This window comes from Eublepharis macularius, chromosome 10 (assembly GCF_028583425.1).
Source record: "Eublepharis macularius isolate TG4126 chromosome 10, MPM_Emac_v1.0, whole genome shotgun sequence".
Classification (NCBI taxonomy): Eukaryota; Metazoa; Chordata; class Lepidosauria; order Squamata; family Eublepharidae; genus Eublepharis; species Eublepharis macularius.
Genome location: NC_072799.1, coordinates 30148745 through 30168919, shown reverse-complemented (window position 1 = coordinate 30168919; position 20175 = coordinate 30148745). Strand labels below are relative to the sequence as shown.

The 20175-nt window shown below is 41.2% G+C and overlaps 1 protein-coding gene across 4 annotated transcripts in view; it reads right to left on the bottom strand.

The window, feature by feature from the left end:
• Positions 1 to 20175, bottom strand: part of NPNT (nephronectin) — an 89375-nt gene that overhangs the window by 28656 nt on the left and 40544 nt on the right. For 2 of the 4 annotated variants that reach the window (XM_054990194.1, XM_054990195.1), the window contains 6 exons: positions 18102 to 18194; positions 10524 to 10643; positions 8841 to 8960; positions 7958 to 8092; positions 5800 to 5922; positions 2251 to 2733 (listed from right to left, as the gene is read on the bottom strand). In XM_054990194.1, coding sequence (XP_054846169.1) covers positions 2251 to 2733; positions 5800 to 5922; positions 7958 to 8092; positions 8841 to 8960; positions 10524 to 10643; positions 18102 to 18194 — 1074 coding nt within the window. The remainder of the gene's footprint in view (positions 1 to 2250; positions 2734 to 5799; positions 5923 to 7957; positions 8093 to 8840; positions 8961 to 10523; positions 10644 to 18101; positions 18195 to 20175) is intronic. The other 2 variants (XM_054990196.1, XM_054990197.1) reach the window with 1 other exon arrangement.

Sequence of the window (20175 nt, the reverse complement as noted above, 5' to 3'; positions counted from 1 at the left end):
ACATTCCATAAAATCATACTAGTTCAACCCCAATGTTGGAGGGCGGCTTAATTGCCACCCATACCATAGAATATAGACTTCATTACTGAGCTTTGAAAATATTTATTGGTGTGCTTTTACCTATGATTTATTTTCTAACTTGCATAACTTACACAAAATGTTTGAAAAGAAACTCCTGACAGGATTTTAAAAGAAATAAAATGGTAGCTCTTTTTAGTAGTACCATTATATTGCTCACAGCCCTCTGCCCTCAATTTATATGCCTCTGGTATGTAAAAGAGAGACAACTGAACTGTACTGTTAGCAATGGCCAAGTTTTAAGAGGTCTCAAAGAATTATTTAGCAGGGAGTTGCTGAAGCAAAGCCAAAATCATGCAACGAGGAATTTGTCCATTTGCTCTAAGGTAACAAAATTCACCTCCTACTGAAGTTCAGCAACTTTACTGTTTATAAAACTGAATGGTAAGTTATCCAAATACCCTCCCAAGCTCTATAATTAACCTCAGTTGCAGTGCTAAAGATGAAACAGAGTGCTGGGTATTTCTTGGCAAGCATCTGAAATACACAAGCCAGCAAATGTGACATGAAGATGAGCTAGCATAAAGGCAATGCAATACCAGTAGAGTTTTCTGAGCAAGACTTCCTCATGCAAAGAGCATTTTTACAATCATAAGCTTTAAGTGTATCCCTTTCAGTGGCCACATTCCATAAAGCAGGAACCACAAGTTATTTTTAATTTGATTCTTGCAGTTGCTTAGCAATAAATAGCCTGTGGATGGCAACATTTCATGCAGAAAAGCATTCTGCAACCTGAAAGCATGTGCACTAAAACAGAATTGGGTCCAAGATCATTCTCACTTCATCTATGGCTTTCATTCATTTGTAGTAATAAAACTGAAGGAATTTTCTGTACCGCAGCAATAATTTCATGTCTTAGACTAGATTTTGAACACTTTTTATAACAACAAACTCTCAGCAATGCTGATCCACATTCTCAATTGCATTTTTGTTTTCGAACATCTTTCAAACTTGAAGATATTGAAGTGTGCCATTGTTACATAGACTGGCAAGTTTCATTTGATAAGTATTGTCAAGGTCCAAGCATGCAAATAAAAAAATGGGTACCCTGTACTGCAGTTCGAGAGTCCATAGAAGCCCAGCCTAGACCGTACACCTATTGAGATACAGTCCACTTATATTATTTCATATATGTATGTGGACACAAGATACATATTACAAATTTGTATGGGTCTAGAAAAACGATGCTTGGTTTCTGTAATAATAACATTCAATTTATATACCGCCCTTCAGGACAACTTAATGTCCATTCAGAGCGGTTTACAAATGTATTATATCAAAACTAGTATAATAGCATGGCTCAAGAGGTCATTTTTATAAGAGAACAGGATTATAGTTTATTGCATTGTTACTGTATATATTACTTTGCTTGTACTGCATTGTCTTCTTTATTGTAGCACACTTTCTGCATTATAGTATGTCACAACTTAGTTTTGTTTGCATTGTTTTACAGTTCTGTAATCCTAATCCTACTGCATTGTTTATTGAATATTTTACGCCATCTGATTGTTTTCTATATTTTATAATCCACCTTGAGTTGCAGTGAGAAAGTTGAATGAAGTAGATACAAAAAGACAAAGAGATATAACCAGGGATTTTTTTCTGGGAAAAGTGGTGGAACTCAGTGGGTTGCCAGCACAGGGGACAACTCTTGGCGGGAGATGGTGCCCCTGGTACCACATGTGTGCACGCAAAGTGCACACATGCTCCCAGGGCCAATGATGTCACTTTGGGTCAGCTGGAACAAGGGGGGAGTTTTTAAAAGTTTAAATCGCCCTCGGCAAAAATGGTCACATGGCTGGTGGCCCCGCCCCCTGATGTCCAGCGGCGTGGAGGGCAATCTAAATTCTGTCTGGAGATCAGGGGGCGGGGCCACCAGCCATGTAACCATTTTCAAGAGGTTCCAGAACTTCATTCCACCGCGTTCCAGCTGAAAAAAAAGCCCTGGTCATATAATGCATCATACCAAACCACGACAGCCAGCATATGTTTGACTTAATAGCTTCACCTACAGCTTAAAATCACCAGGCCTTGCATTGGTCCAAATCACTACAGTTTTCCATGTTGCATGCAATTTCTGCAAGTGATTTTAGAGGTAACACCACAATTACTGAATTTATCCCTGACAATAGTTCCAACTGTCATCATATAACAGCACTGGGTGTTACTTACTAAATACATCCCCTCGTGGTTTCTGTGGATCAATTGGTATCCTATTGTCAACTGTAAATCCCTGAGGAGGTGTTGCTGCAGTAGGAACATGTTGAGGCTCTTCAGTTGTAAGACTTGGCATTTGTGTTGTGATGGGCTTGGGTGGTGTTGGGGGAGGTGTTGGAGGTGTTGTAAATGGCAGCGGTCTCGTCATCGGTGGAAGTCTTGTCACTGGCTTCCATGCTGGTTTTGTTGTTGCAGGCTTTGTTACAAATCTGGTAAATGGCTTTTGTGTTGGCCTCATAGTTGGACGTGGCATAGGCTTTATTGTTGTCCTGGGAGCAGGTCTTGCTGTAGCTGGTACATGTGGCGTTTTGACAGGTTGCTTTGTACCTCCAATTTCAGGTATTCTGTTGGTCATTCCACTGCTGCCTTTTGGAAATGTCGTATTGCCTTTAAAACCAGTGTATGGGCCTGATGGATCAATCATCACTTTAGGAATAGCTGGAGGGGAAAAAAAAAACAGTCATCCCTTCCTGCAAGACAAACCCAGTTCACAATGCAAAAGCAACAACTAAATTATTTACTTCAAAGTGGCCACAGTTACATGAAAAATAAAAATATTACATCTAACCTGTAGCTTCTGTAAATGTTTCTCTTTCTACCTTTTGAAATGTGATTGATAAGAGCTATTTCTGTGCCTATATATCATCATTATTCAAGACAATACATTCTTTCTTTATACAATGAGATACTCCATCTGGTTCACAATAATTAAGGTTTAAGCAACAGATTTTCAGTGTTTTAGTAATAGCAATGGCTCCTCTGGGCATGTTCTTGGTAAGTGTAGGGAATGGGAGGCACCTATACCCAGGGCTTTTTTTCTGGGAAAAGAGGTGGTGGAACTCAGTGGGTTGCCCTCAGAGAAAATGGTCACATGGCTGGTGGCCCTGCCCCCTGATCTCCAGACAGAGGGGAGTTTAGATTGCCCTCCGCGCTGCTCGGCGGCACGGAGGTCAATCTAAACTCCCCTCTGTCTGGAGATCAGGGGGCGGGGCCACCAGCCATGTGACCATTTTCAAGAGGTTCCGGAACTCCATTCCCCCGCCTTTCCCCCTGAAAAAAAGCCCTGCCTATACCCATCATATATTGAGAACTGAGCATGTTAAATACATGCATTATTCCATCTGTAGTAAAATGTTTTTCAGAAATCTAACCATACAAGACTGGATGAAATGGCTAATCCATCTGACATAACCTGTAGCAGCACAAGTATAGGCTTGTACCACTGCTGCAAAGTGTGATTTAATACTTGGGAAGAAAAGCATAAGAGAGGGAACAGCTAGCACAGCTGACCTCTAAGTCTTCTATGTTGTGGTATGACTCAGACTGCTTGGTAACAGAGTGGCATAAAATATTAATAATGGTATTAATAATGGTACTACAAATCTAGCTGTCTCTGATCCAACTTGTATGCAAACTCAAATTGTTTGTGATGTGGAATACGTTAAGCAAAACTTCATGGTCCTGGTAGGAATGTTAAGGAGGCTTGCAATGCATTGGCAACAACTCACGTAGTAAGTAATTCTAGACATTATAGCCAGGATGGGTATTGTTTGCCACATCGAAAATATTTCTGGCATAGTCCCCAACAGGTGTAACATGTAATTCACAGATTTGCTCTAGTAGACTGGTATGGCTAACATAATGATTAAGAGAAAACAAATAGCAAGCTTCTAGACAACTGAAACATTGCATGTTTTTGCTTTTAAGCTCCACTAGCATTATTACTTCTGCATTGGTTGCAAAAGGAATTTTTGCCAACGGAAAGCATTTATAATTTACTGCAGTTAATTTTCATTAGTTATATCTAATTAGTGTCTGTACACGTAAGGATTTCCAAAGCCCGATTGCTTTAGAAACTGTACAAAAAAACCAAACAGATAGAGACAGCCCCTTACCCCACATCTCTCTCTGAGATACCATTTCAGAGAGAACCACATTAAAAGGATCCTGTTCACCTCTGCCATGCGCCTCAGCTGAGTCAAAACCTGTGTCATTTTCAAGGGCATCGAAGGCTGGTAAAAGATTTAGTACTATCAACAAGGGCCTCTGCCAAGTGTTCCAAAGAAAGATATTTCCATTTAATTTTCACTAATAAATTGCTTGTTCAGAGTTGTCATGCATGTCACCTGATCAACATCAACTGTGAATGCATCTCAATTAACACACCAGCAATCTCAATTTTTCACAAATGCAGAGGACAAGCCACCAAAGTTCTTACTTCCTGCCTTGCACGTGCATACAATCACAACAAATAAGCAAAGAATAGTTCAAACAACTCTGTTCTTTAAAAATATCTTGTTCCATGCTGCAAAGGGCTCACTGGAAACAGAGGCAACTGTTGGCTAACTCTGTAATCTCTTAGATGCTATTACACCATGCAGATTCCCTAAACTTTCCATCTAATTTGAAGGCTGTGGGTATTTTTTTTTAGAAAGGAATAACTTGAGGTGGGTTGGAAGAAGAACGTCTAATAAAATGAGAGCATCTACAGAGGAACTGGCAAAGACTTCTTTCTCGTTTGCTCTTCTCTACTCAGAGTTTGGTACTGCAGAAATAATGAACATGTGGATTAGAGACGGTTTTCTGCATTTGAAGCACGTGTTCTAATCTTAAACTTTGACCCCCACCCACTGATTTAGCAGGCCTTTGGTGACTGAGACAAAGGAGTCTCCTCTCCGGCCTCCTACCGGGGGGCGGGGGGAGTGTCCCCTCCCAGTTTTTGCTTTTCTTATCTGTTGCTTGTCATTGGCCACCATGGGCCCAAATGACTATATACAGGATTGTGCAATGTGCGTTGCTGAGGGTTGGCTGTGAAACAGCAACTGCTCTTTTATGCTAGCAGTTTTAACTGCTTATTTTTGTATTTTTAAATTGATGTGATGTGCTCTGAGCCTGCTTGCACGGACTGCAAATTTAATAAATAAATAAATAGTAAATGGTATAATATGCACCAATGAAGTCAATTAAGGGAAGTTTGACAGGTGACTAGAAATGGGTATCAGGGTCTTCATTAATGAAAATACAGAGTGAGTCAGGGAACCAGGGAATATGTATGTGGAGGGTCCTGTTAAGAAAGACTGTTCTGCAGCGGCTGATCTCCATAACAAGATGTTTCAGGTCGGGACACCTATCATGACGAAGTTTATACAACATATAATCAGGCAAGGAAAAGTGGTAACAAAACAACCTGCACTGAAGACAAGAAGACCACATTCCTGTTAGAAGCAAAGCATAGTTTGCAGAATTATTAAAACTACTACAGCAATGCATAGAACGAGAGTGCAAACTGGGTTCACTGGGTTTTCATTCTAAGAATGAAAAGAACTTGAAGCTATGTATTTTTATGCTAGCATATTAAAACCCGTAAAACTTTAAATATACTGTTCATTCCTTTAAAGCTGCTGAGTGAAACTGAGACAGACATGATTGGATCTCGAGAGATGCCTGATTATGTTTCCATCTTATTTAGTTTTGGAATTCAAGATGACAAAGAGCATTACATACTCATGCAATTCATTCCGTCACCTCTGTAGCCTTCCTTACATTTACATTTATAGGATCCTTGTGTGTTGTAACATCGGGAAAATCTTCCACAATGATACTGGCCAAGTGCACATTCGTCAATATCTATAACAGAAAAACAATCACATCAAAACCCTTTCCACATGGCAGATCACAGTACAGGCATCTTCAAGTTATACAGCCATCAATCTCTCTTTTTATACTACTGAAGCTCATCATACCAGTGGTGAAAAACAAAGAAAGAATATCACAAATGAATGATTTTAATGGTACTTTGACATGCGGAATCAGCCCTGGATCTTTTGTTGTTCAAAGCACTGCCTGCTCTGAGAAATGTATTTCCAATTCCCGTGTATTATCAGAGAAGATATCCTGGGTATAATATCCAAGAGTGGTGGTCTAGCATCCTTTGTGGCATTACAAAGAATCCTGGAGTTCACCTGTCATATTGTGGTTCTTCTTGGAATTCCTAAATATACTCATCCCCAAGCAATGGTTTGGATTAATTGTAAAGTAGAATTGGCATGTTAGTATTATTATTCCAAAAAAGTTCACAAATACATTCTCTGACAGAGCTTGCACATCTCAGCAACAAAACTATAGCATTTAAAATTGGTGTTTGGTACCTGAGCTCGGGCCACATGCCTATAAGGATTTAATATCAAGCAGAACAAGGAAACTATATTTATAACGACCAACCCCCTCTCTTTCTTATACAGAAGGTCTTTGTAGCTAACCTCCTCTAGTTTTTCTAGTAAAAAATTTTAAGACGTCACTGGACATCCAGGCTTCCAAAAAGGAGTGAATTTCTAGGCTACTCCTGTTGTGAGTTTTGGATAAAAAGTGGGTGGTGGAGCGGAGTATTTTAATACAGTTCTGCAATTTGGTATAGCTGGTCCAAAAATACATCTGAAAAATCTGTATTTTTTGGTATATTCAGGAAAGCCAGTCAAATCCAGGATTTTTGGACAGACTGGTATTGGTGTTCCCAGCTAATTCCGAAAATATCTGGAAATAACTGGGACCATTATTCTCCATGGGAGAATCATTGCAGGGGGCTGGGGGGGGGGGTCCTTTTCGGAGCACAATACACCAAAATTACAGGGAAGTGAGGGTTTGCTGTTCTCTGAAAACCCCCACAATTTTCAAGAAGATTGGGTCAAGGAATCCAATTTTACGGGCCCTGAACAAGGTGCTCCCAGGAGTCCCAGCTACTCTCCACAGTTTCCTATGTGGGGAAAATCCAATGCTTTCTCCAAGGCAAAGAAGTCAATATCAACACACAAAGAGCATGCAGCCATTTCTGGAAGCTTCCCCCCCCCTCAGCTTTTGGAGGTTTCCTTTCCTGGGCAAAAGGAGGGAAGAGGGAGAGAGGGGAGGCGACTCTCAGGGTGAAGCTACAAGTGACGAATGACACTTGAATGGCAAGTGTATTTCTCTCTGTTCACTTGCGCTCCACTCAATCCACTTGCCGTTCAAGTGTCATTCGTCACTTGTAGCTTGGCCCTCAGGCAGCAAGTTAGGAAGAGTTCCGTCTGTCCAATTGTGAACATTCTATCATAGACCATGAGATTGGATTCTCGTGATCTATAGACTGGAATTCCAGGGCAACTCCAGGAGGCTGAAATCCCTAACATAGGGTATTATTAAGGTCACCAGATAGTCCTGGCAACTGTAAGGGTAAGGGGGCACATCATGGGAGAAAAAAAATTAAAAATGCTGCCTTGTGTTCTTACCAGAAATTCTTACTGGAAGTAACAAAGGGTCGCTCTAGTAATTGCCAGAAACTCTATAGTAAAACCATAGTTTCTGGCTATTCCTAGAACCACTCTCTATAATTTCTGGTAAGAATTTCTGGTAAGTACATTAGGCTGCATTTAAAAATAAAATTTATTCCACTGCCACTTCAAGCTACAGCAGGCAACAGGAGTTGAGGGCAGGAAATTCCTGTGCCCACTGGGGCCTTGGCATCCATAGGTATTATTGTACACGGGGGGGGGGAGGAGAAACCCTAAAATATGTAGTTTCTTTCTGAAACAAAAACACATGCTACACATACATACATGCATATAACCATATCCTTTTAGAGAATCCTTCTAGGAATGATTTTCTGATAAATTAATATGATTAATATGATTACCATGGCACTGGTATTTGCCTCCAATGTACATCAAATCGAAGCCTTTGTGACACTTGCAAATATAGCTTCCAAATGTGTTGACACATTTCCTAAACCGAGGACAGGTCACTCTCCCAGTGGCACATTCATCAACATCTACAAGTAAAAATCAGTCATATGCAGCAAGAGACTTGTATAGTTAAGAATGCTCTAAAGTTCTCTTTGTAAACATGAATAGTCACAATTTTTTTTTTGGAAATTTCCTTTTATTCTGATTTTGTATGTGCTGTTACATGGAAACTGTGACTTAATGTAACACAGCCATGCTCAGTTATCTTCTTATCTCAGAACAACAGAGCCATTTGTCCACAATACGTTTGTGTGAAAGCCCAGTGCAGGAATTCAGTTGTTTCATGTGGTTTCTCAATCTCGAGCAGATTTTTGTAATAACTCTAACCACCAATGTGAACTCTAGCCAATTATTATTTAATATTACTTGTTTTAATTAAAAAGATGGATTATGGGAGGATCTGCCTTATTTCCACTAAGGGTAACACTGCGTCATGGGTTTTGAAATTTTCAAAATGCATATAGCTACATATTGTTACTCATTTGTTTTAGCCTTGAGGGCATATCCTATCAAAGGTAAAACACCAAAAGAATGAAGATGATTCTTAGGGTTAGAATGGACTACTATTCCAGTGAATTGTTTCCACTATTATTTTTGCAGTCTTGTAACACATATTCAACCTGCTGAAATTGTAGAAAGATTTTGGCAGGGGAACCCTAAATTTTCAAGTCCCTTTCTTCCAAAAAAGGCTGACTCTTAGAAAACTTTCCAAGATTTCCCATTTCTTGGTAAAGGGAGAGCATATAAAATATATATTTACAGCTTTTGACTTACCAATACAAGTTCTACCATCAGATGCTAGTTGTAAACCTGGTGAAGGACAGCGGCAACGTACCTCCCCTTTCACGACATCGCAGCCATACTGGCAGTTTGCCATGGAACATGTGAGGGCATCTGTTGAGAGATTATCATTACAAACAATTAGAAGTGGCTCAGTATTAAAGTCTGTGTTGAATTGTATTCTATCAAGCTTAATGATAGAATTAAAGTGAAATTTAGTAAACAGAAGACAACGGTGGAAAGATTATGATTGATTTTAGTGGGGAAAGTATTTGAGTCTGTTTGATTTCTTCCACTTTGTACAACTCCAATTTGTCCCCCCCCCCCCATGCAAAAGTCTAAACTATTTGCAGACAAACTCAGTCACCTGTTTCATCCTTTCATGAGGCAAAGGGAAATTTTAACCACACATCAGGTGCAGCAGTGAGGTAATAACATGATCTATAATCTTAGTGGGGAGGGAAGGTGGCATAGTATATCCTGATCTCGTCAGATTTCAGAAGCTAAGCGGGATCAGTCACCAGAACTTCAATGGGAGATCTCCCTAGTAGACAGGTTACTCAACAGAGGAATGCAACAACAAACCACTCCGCTTCTCACTTGGCTTGAAATCCCCTTGCTGGGGTCACCATAATCCAGTTGCAACTTGATGGCATGTATGTACATTCAGGGCTCATTTTGAGGGGGAACGCGCAGGAATGCAGTTCCGGCAGTTCCCCAAAGAGGTCACATGTCAGGTGGCCCCACCCACCTGACTCGGCCATTTTGGGCCCGTTTCAGTCTGGATTAGGGCCGAAACAGCCCGAATTGGGCCTCTGACGGATGGTGGATCACTTGCCCACTCAGCAGCGGCCCAATCCTGACCATTTGGGGCACCTTTTCGGCCATTTTCAGCCCCTTTTTGCCATTTTGGACTCAATTTCGGCCCTGAATGACCAGGATTGGGTCCAAAACAGCCAGGATAGGTGATGTCAGGGGGTGTGGCATATGCAAATCAGTTATGCTAATGACACACTTCTGGTGTGGCATATGCTAATGATTATGCTAATGATTTGTGCTAATGAGTTCCTCCAGCTCTTTTTCAATGAAATGACCCCTGCGTACATTTAATCTTAGTAACCCTTTAGGATCCTGAAGTAACTCAGGAAGTTTGTTCACAGGTCTTTAAGAATCCGAGCTTTTTGGAAACTGCCTGCTAAAAAATTATTTGATGCTTCAAATGAACCAGTACAATTTCATCATGTTGTAAAGTTTCCTTTTAAAATCTAATCCCTTCACTGCACAAAAGATCCTTAAAGCAATTTCTCTTTTCCATTCTTAGTCTTCAAAATATCCACTACGAAATGAGTCGTAAAGAACTGGACTTGGGGGGAGTTTACACTTGAGTTTTAAAACAGGAACACTAGCAGACATCTGTCATTTTGAATGGGTTACGTTTACATTGTAGTAACACAGGCAGGTAATAAAGGTCTCATCTGAATGAAACAGTACATTCCCCAATAAAGTGATTATGTGACTTGAAACTCTGTTGTGTTAGAATAACTTGTGACAACAAAATCCAATAAATGAATTATTCTACATTTCGTTGTCTAATTTAGCAAAGTTTATTCTTCACTCATGATATGTTTTTAAAATGATAGATGTGAATTTTTACTCAGCAGAGGGGTCTTGACGTACTAGAACATGATCCATCTGGCATAAGCATGTACCCATTCAGGCAATAACACTTGTAGCTCCCATAGGTATTCATGCACCGATGTTTGCACGGTCTTGGTTTCAGTCCACATTCATTGAGATCTAAAACAAGTAAGGGGGGAGGAAACAAAACAGTAGGCATTACACATTAATGTTTTTAAAGGTGGCATCGGTTAAGGTTTCTTTCTAACCCAGCTTAGCCCGATGGGCCCTGAGATACCTGAAATATCAATTTTTCCCATCATGTGAGAACAGTGTACATGTAGTGCTCTTAGGTTAAGAGATCAAGAGGATGCTGTTCCACCCCCGTCCCCAGCCTACCAACAATTACCTTTGCCCAGCTTAACTATAGCTGTGCTTCCAGGCAGAATTCAAAGAGCTGGTTCCTACCTTCAAGGCCCCAAACAGTTTAGGGTTACAGTATTTGAAGGACTGCATCCCTCTACTTTCCAAAACTTAAGTGAAAGCTATTTAAAAATGTGTACCAAAATATAGGGCAGCATTTACATCAACAATACATTTTAACCTTTTGTCATTAGCAGTGTTTGAGGGTCATTTAAGCACACCCCTTCAAATGACCGACTATGCCCCTGTGCTGCACTGGAGATAGAGACTGTTGCTTTATAGTTATTATAAACAAGCTAGAGATGACATAACTGATCCACTTGTAATGATGGCACTAGGCCCTTCAGCTGAACAGCTCATTACTCTTCTTCTTACTGGGGAGAATGTATATATCACTGGGGCAGGGTGTATGTGGGGGGAGAGATTGGACTAGATCCTGGATGCTGAAAGAATTCTGTTAATCATACATTTACAATTCCTATATTTTGCTTTAATAAATGTATTACTGAAGTTTTGTGGGTCTATCTGTGTGTCCAGTCTGCCAGTTAAGATCTTCCTTAGCAGAGCTGCCGTCTCCAGGTTGGGAAATTCCTAAAGATCTGGAGACAGCCTGAGAAAGGTGGGGTTTTCAGATGAGAAGGACATCAGCAAGGTATAATGCCACACCCTCCCAAACATTCATTTTCTTTAGAGGATTTGATCACTATTATTTGGAAACCAGGTGTAATTCCAGGAGATCTCCAGGTCCCATCTTAGGGCTCCTAGCACAAGGCTGCCAACTGGCAGGAGACTGGCAAAGACATTTGGGACCCTAACCAGTGACATAATGACCTTGCTGGCAACACTCTAACATCACTTCCTGTGTGACTGGAAATGATGTCAGCACGTTGCCAGGGGCACTCTAGAATCCCAGAGTGTCCCTGGCAATGTGTTGATATCATTTCTGGTCACACAGGAAGTGATGCCAATATGTTGGAACACTAGCATAGTCCCTCAATTTTGCCTCCATTTTTCTCCCAGCTGAGTGGTGGCAGGAAGGGCCCACTGAGGGCAGGAAGTCTGCTCCACCCAGAAGTTGGCAACCAACAGTGGTCAAAATATACCCTACTCGAGTTTAGGGGTTGGACATTTCTTTTTACTCAGGCTTTTAAATAAAAGCACTTAGTTTTTAAATTGTTCTAATGGTTTGCTTCTAACTTATAGTACCATAAAGCCAGTATTCAACAGCCTAAAAAGATCCTCATATAAGTCAAAGCTTCACAGGGCTCTGAGAAAGCAGATCTTGTTATAAGCTGAAAAATATGATATAAATCTAGTGGACAGAGTAGATTCATATCTATAACGATGCAATGGCTTAATAAATCACCAGCCTTCCATCTGCTTTGTAAAATCTGTATTTTTTTACAGAGTTTTGAACATACCACCACTAGAAATTACATATTTTGGTATACAAGTTTAGGCCATGATACTAGTTGCCTATTAATAGTATCATCTAAAAATGGAAGTATATATAAAGAGTTTATGCTGGAAAGTTTTATTAATACTTTGTTCTACCGATGCTGTTACTGGATAGCATATCTCACTAGTCCTAGATCTATACTAGCTGACAATTTGCTTCAAGCACAGTTCACAGTGCTGGTTCTTCTTACCTATAAAACCTTAAATGGTATAAAAACTGTTTTCTTCCACATGAACCTGTTTGGCAGTTAAGATCTACTGCTAAGGCTTTGTGTGTGTTCTCTGGATGATTTCTGTTGTGACACTTCGACTTTCTCCATATTGATCTAGCTGGTGCCTAGCATTGTAAGCTTTAGGCCCCAGGCAAACATTTTTCCTTTCTCTATGGCTTTTTAGTTTTATCCCCCAGTTTTGTATTGGTTGTGTCTCCCCTCCCTTAGTCTGATTGAACACGTGAAGCTTCCTTATACTGAGCCTAACTAGTGATCTACCAGCAGCTCTCTAGGGACTCAAAGAGAAAACTATTTCCTAACACCTGCTATCTTTTTTATCAAGATGCCTGGGACCGTCTTTGTGCAAGAAAAAAAAAGTGTTCTATCATTGATCCACAGCCCCATGTTAATTGATTCTCCTCTCCCCAAGCATACTGTCTAGTTTATATTACTTCCCCATTGTGAGTATTTTGGTTGATGTGATTATTGTTCAGTGTAAGGATTTATAATAATTGTTTGTAACCACTTTAAAAAATCAGACTAGTTGGTTTTAGTGTGAAACTACCGTTTTGCTTATTGGATAACTTTTGTCTGGAGTACTCCTCAAGAGTACTGTGATAGAATTCGGGCATAAAAGTCTTAATTATTGCTTACTAAATTTTAATTAAATATATATCTCACAGTTCTGCAGGTTTAACTTAATTTCCTCACTGTAGTTTAATAGAAAAATTAACAGTGCTACAGATTGATTTAATATGTTTTGAAAAATATTCTCAAAGTGAGAGGTGGAGGAATGACCTAGTAGCTAATTATGTTAGTTCATTAGTTAAGGTAGAGAGGGGATTTTTATTTGGTAGAGATTTTGAGTTTAAAAACAAATTCATAAGTAGAGGACTAGGGCTCTCAGAGGCAGTTACTGAGAGAGAAGGCTTTGAGACTGCTAAAGAATAGCTGGCTCTCAAACCACTCCCTATTTAAGCACAACATATCTCTATCTCTGTCACAATCTACCTATATCTATGTGTTTCCAATAATTCACTCCTACTTTATACATCTTGTAAATAAAGTTTATTCATGTTTTTGTTTAACTCGGGCGGGCCTAAAGTTGTTGGCTGAGTGGAAAAACACGAACACATAAAACTTAAACACTCTGGTCACAATAAAGGTGTCCGGGGTCTGAGCCCCAGCCCCCAGACTTGACAAGAGGGAACAGCAGGTCAACCGGGCTGACGGGCAAACAGAGGGGGCAGCCAGCAGCCAGCAGGTCAACCGGTCAGCCAGCAGGCAGTAGGTCAACCGGTCTGACTGGCAAGCAGAGGGGGCAGCCTGGGGACAGCAGGTCATCCCCTCCCACGGGCAAATGGAGCCAGAACCTGCCGGCGCCAGGGGCAAGAGGCAAAGGCCCAGGGCCTCAGGAGTCAGGGGGAGACAGAGAGAAGCCAGCGAGTCCCACTCCCCTGGGGAAGGAAAGGGGACTAAGCAAGGCAGAAGGGGGCAAGGGCAGAGGGATTGGGGGCCCAGCAGTCACCCACCCAAAGACCTTACCTAAGGAGGAGAAGCAGCAGCAGCCCCAACAGCCCAAAGCCACGCCCCAGCTAGAAAATAGTAGCCTGGCCCAGGAGTTGCCAGAAGCCAAGCCACTCCAGGTGGGGCTATTGGAGGCACTCTGCAGGAAGCCCTGGGCAACCAGCCAAGGAGCCGCAGCTGGACCCACCTTCAGCCATCAGCTCAGCCAGGGAGGCCGAGCTGCTAGCCAGGGGACTGCAGCTGGACAGGCCTTCAGCAATCAGCCAAGGCAGGGAGGCTGGGCAGCCAGGGAACAAGGCACAGCTGGTGCTGGTCAGTGGGGCCAGATCAGCTACCCCAGCTGCAACTGCTTGGTGCAGCCCAAGACTGGGCTGGAAGAGGGGTGGGGCAGTAGAAGGAAGCCCTATAAAAGCTGGCTGGGAAGAGCCCTGTGGTGGTGGATGTGAGTAAGGAGTGATAATGTGGAGTGAGAGCGGTGCAATGCAAGAGTGGAGGTTTGGAGGAGAGTTCTGGAAGGAGGGGATGAAGAAGGACACAGGGGGCAAGCAGGCCAGGTTGAGCAGGCCAGCGAGTGGACTGAGAGGGAGTCTGGGTGAGGTATACCGCCCCTCCTTTCACAGAGCAGGGTCCTGCAGTATCCCTGGCCCCCCTATGACGTCAGGAGCAGACCGCCCAATGCCACGCCCAGCGGCAGCGGCGGCAAGCCCTGACAAAAGGGGCCAAGTTCAATTAAATGGTGGCATTTTAGGGACTTACCTTGAGGTTCTTCTTGTGCATGTGCACTCCTGGTAGGGCGTGATGACGCCACTTCCGGAAGTGATGTCATTGGGGCTGGGGAGCGCGCCTGCTGTGTGTTGGCCTGGGCCCTTCCCCCCACTGGTCAGGTGATGACAGCAGGATTCCCCCCCCCCCCGGGGGAACCTGGCCACCTTAAATGGGGGGCACAGTTATATACTAACAGAATGGTTCACGAAGATGCTTTAATAAAGGAAATGAGACTGTAGACTATATTATTGTGTAACTATTATCTGTTGTATGTATTATTTTTTCTCACTGCATTTTCTACTTATGTAACATCATTTTCTGCATTAACATACTTGTGCTTTTTCATACCTCTGTAGTTCTAGTTCTACTACATTGCTCATTACATTAGATGTCTCACCCTGTTGTGCTGATGTACAATGTATAATCCACTTTGTCTCAGTGAGAAAGGTGGACTTCTAGCTACCCTTTCAGAGCAGCAGTGGGTTAAAGGGTTTACCAGCAGGAGGCCATAGTGGGAGGCCTGTCAAGCACACATTTAAACCTGTCATAATCTGCCTGCTGGGGGAGCATTTTTAATTTTTTTTAAAAAAATTATATGTTTGCAATATCATTGTGAACCTAGAGTGATCTTTCAGGTTACTGAAGGAAGTTTGTTATTCTTTCAGCCATTTACTAGTATCTTTATATTCTCATTAAAAATAGCTGTGTAATAGACCTTGCTCACTGTTATTATTCTCTGTGGTTGCATCACTGTTTCTTCTAGTTACATTAACATTGTTGAGAGGGGAAGGTGTTGAATACGAAGGATTGTATTTTTCCATACCTTGCTAGGAATGCTACATGTTGTAAAAGACAGCAGGAAGAAAGCAACAGATTCCTCAGGTAGAAAAATCCCTCTCCGTAGACAAGCCCTTAGGCTTGGATTTGGACAGTACGAGCTGTTGCGTCAGGAAAATGGCAGAATAGACTTTGCTATGCTTAAACTAAAAATGATTTATTGTAAAAGAAAAACATACAACTACCTATAAGTTCCAAGCAACAACCCAAAATGGGTACAGAAAACGTATCTGAAAAAGGGAGCTCTGACTCTCAAAAGCTTCGTCCCTGAAAATCTGGTTGATCTCTAAGGTGTTCAAATCCTGCTGTTCTCCTATAGACCAACACAGCTACCCACCAAAAGCTAGAGAAACTTCTTTTGATTTGGGGCCCAGACCACTCAAGAGGTCTCTCAGGTATGCTGGTTAGAATGGAAAGTAATCTCTCTCTTGCTGACTTGTACTGTTGCTAACTTTTGCCCTAAAAACATGCTACTCTTGGCATAGGTCCAGGTTTATGCCTGTTGCCACCCATGCCACTGCCAACTGCAGCTATTTTGTGGCTGGCTCCACCTCTTCCAGCGGCCATTTTCTGGCAGCCATTTTGTTGCTGCATCCACCACACTGTGCCAGAATTCCAAATGTGCCCGCAGGCTCAAAAATCTTAGGGACCCCAATCTACTGACTTTATGGAAGGGGACTTTTTGTGGTGCTATTTACTGGTACTGCGTATCAGCATCTTTGGTTCCCCCACCCTCCATTTCTGAGGGGGTAACTGGTAGAAATCTGTGCAGATTAATATATGAGTACCAATATTTTTTTTAATAGAAAAATCACTGTATGGCAGAGAGGAATTTTTAACTGAGGATTTCCTTGTTTAGCCACGATGAATACAACAGCAGCTCTCCTTTTACAGATTGTTTTATACTTTGTTGTTCAAAGAAAAGACATTTTCAAACATGGTCTGATGGCTATTAGCAGCCTGGGTCAGAGGTTCTTAATGAGTTTCACACAGGTACTGTATTTTCTAAGGTCAGAAAATGCATGTTTTTATCCACCAGTTATTTGGGTGCCATATTTACATTTCACTTATTCTCTCTGAATGAAAGAGGGAGTATAAAGTAGAGCCCGGCACTTCTAAAAGTTACAAAACCTTTTCGATCTTTTTAAACATTGCTTACAATGTTCCATGCTCTTTGCAAAATTTACAAGACCCACAAGCTCTGAGATGTGCTTTAAGGAGTTCCATTATCCTGCTTGCTAAGAGTACCTTTCATAATTCTAAAGTCTGGGATGCTATCTCATGCTCAGATGCAGCAATTATACAGTTAGAAATACACAGTATTGTCACCATAAAAACTATAGATTGAAAGACATGTAAAAACAGCAGATTGTGTGTTGCAGGTCTTTGGGAAAGCAGTCCAAGATATAAGCGCAAGCTGCTAAGCCTGGATATTCCATTGCTAGGAGAGAAATTATAAATGCAAATGCACAGAAAGAAAATGGCTTGTGCAGTGATAAGCTCTTACGCAGGTGTACAAACAGAAGTATGGGGCTGCATCTTCAACAATGACAATGAAATATTATGTCCTCTTAAGGATATAACTAGGGTATCCATGTTTAAGTGATTACTCAACCAACAATGGTCATATGCAGGAGGAAGGGTTTATGTAGCCTCTGGCCACTTCCAGCATCTACAAGGTGGTTAGTTTTCACCACTACAAAAAAAATAACTGAGAAGGTAATAATGATCACATGAAGAGACCACTTTTTTCTGAAACAGGTATGTAAAACATAAGGCACAAACAGCGGCACGAATGCCTGCACTGCCATGAATCAAGAGCAAAACTGCCGCTAGAAATGCTATTTTCACATTGTGTTTCATAAACTTACTTAAACTTAGATTCTAATCTCAAGGGAAAACAAAAAGATACTCTGATTATTTAATAGAACCTTATTTTGGTCAAAAACAGACACCGTGGAGTAACCTTCATTAGGACCAATTAAATGGAACAAAACACTGGGCAAGTTTTCAAGTGTTGTATGTGGTTTCTAGTTTTGGATTTTGCTTTGGACCAACTTGAACCTCTTTTTATTGGAGTCCAGTTCCATGAGTACACACACACACACTCACACCTAGCTTATGAAGGAGTTCAGAAAAAGCTGCACATATCCTGAAAGCTCGAAGCAAGAAAGTAACCACAGGCGCAGATGAAGGGAATTGTTTAAGGTCAAGCTTTTCCAGAAGAGAGGTTTGCAGCCTCAAGGGAATGCAAATGCTGACTTGCTGAGCATGCCAGTGCTATTGCAGGCCAGGCTTTGATGTGGCAGGCAGAAGTTTGTTATCCTTCAGCAGCACATTTGCAAGAGATTTCACTGTCGTTTGAAGCCGTGCAGGTGGAAGGAACGTACCACCTGAAGTCAAGGATTTTTCTCACCCCTCAGTAGAAAATTTGTTGCATGATGATCCAGAGGGATGAAAAAAGGTGGTTCACTGGGCCAGTCGTGTGAAGTTGTGTACAGTTGTTCAGCTTCGCAAGGTGAGGAGAAGGCACAGTAAAAGTCAAGAACCAGTAAATGACAGATCAGTTTGTTATGTCAAATAACCCGTTGAAGACTCAACAATCTTAGTTAAGTGGAAAAGTAAGGCAACGATGGAATTTCATTTGCAGCATGGGGCAGTGGTTTTCAAACTGCATGCCAAGGGGCTCAGGGTTCCCTGGAAGCTTAATAAGCATTCCTAAAGGAGAAAATCAGTCACAATGGACAATCTTCCCTGTAAGAGAGTTTACTTACATTTCCCTTGCAATGTACATATTTTGGGGGATGTTGGGAGAATTGTAGGGTGCCTATGGGACAATAGTGAATCCAACAGGCCTGGTTAGTATTGCCTGTATGAACTGCCCTAAAACACTCTATCAAATCTTCTGCAATGCAGTGTTTCCATAGCTGATTCACAGGGACTCTTCACCCATCTAATTGACGCCCACTGATTCTCCCTTGCAATGCTCCCAGGCACTGTATTCACCCAATTTGTATCCTGATTTTCAAAAGATATTTTTTTCAATGTGTACATCAACTATCTTTTTTCATTGTGTTCATCAACAATCTTGAAATAACATATCCTACCACTCTGTTCAGCAAAGTCTTCCTTGGGGCCAAGGAGATTTCTTTTGACAGAAGAGGCTCTTACTCTAGTCCCCCCCCCCCCAAAAAAAACCTCCATAAAAATCTAAGTGATACAGAACAGCTGGCAACACAGCAAGGGAAATAAAAATAAATGACGCCAACTCAGAAGACCCACCTTCCAAATATTAATAATATAAGGCTACACTACAACAAATTCAGCAGTTGGGGCGGGGCAGGGAGTAGAATAATTTGTATAAAATAAGAGTAGGGGATGGATGGATTAAGTAAATCTCTTTCTTTCCCAGTAATATTTCCCTTTTCATTCCCCACATTCCAATTATGTTCGAAACCATCAGAATGGAGCAGCATGTTTGCTGATACAAGACTGGGGTCCATCCTAACTCCTGTTAGAAAATGGTTAGTTTTTTGAAATTGGTGTTTCAACAAACATTTTGAAATTGTACCTTCCCAATCATACGTTATTGCCCCCCCCCCCCACCTTCTTTCATGCTTAACCAATTACTAGGCATGAGTTGTAGCAAAAGCAAGGGGAAATGCTACTTGCTACAAAAATACTCGATGGACTTTCTGTTATCTAAAATGCAAAGTTATTGGAATTGATTTCAGCACTCAACATGATATCATGTGCTCAAAATAGCATGCTCATAGAGAATGAACACGGTCATTTCAATTACTACAGCTGAGATAAGTCAGGGAAAGGAGATTAATTGATAGCAGGGTCAATTGATTTTCATCAATAACCAATTACATAATTTTCACCATTTAATTTTGAGATTCCTTTATTTGGACTGCAAAAAGTGGAATGAAACTGAAAGGTTAAATTTCCTGTCTAACAAATAGTATTTTCTTCCCTTTTCTCTCTGGAAGATCCCAAGATTTGTTGCACATACACACACACACACACAAGAAACAATAGCCTTCTGGAATATGATAATTATCAGTTCATTGGGGAAAAAAGTTTATTTGACCTTTTCGCCAGCAACAGAACTTTTATTTGATAAAGGCATCCTCTTAAAATCTAGGAAACACCACAGACATTAAGAGATGGTGCTGAACTACAAGAGAGCTAGCCCACAGAGCCCAATGAAATCTTCCTGAAACTGCAGATCTGCTTCAAAAATATATATGATATGATATATGATACCATGAGTTGTAGTGATATGATATATTAAGCAACTACGGCTGCCACATTTCCAGAAAGACCCTGCAGAAATTAATGGAAAATGTCATCACTAGCAGGAACGTCTATAAATGAGCTGCCAAGTCCAAAGACTAGTGTGTGTTCTAGTGTCTATGAAATGTTATATTACAAAGCCTTCTGTGTGTGCGGGGGTGGGAGGGGTTCTTAAGTGGAAAGAATCA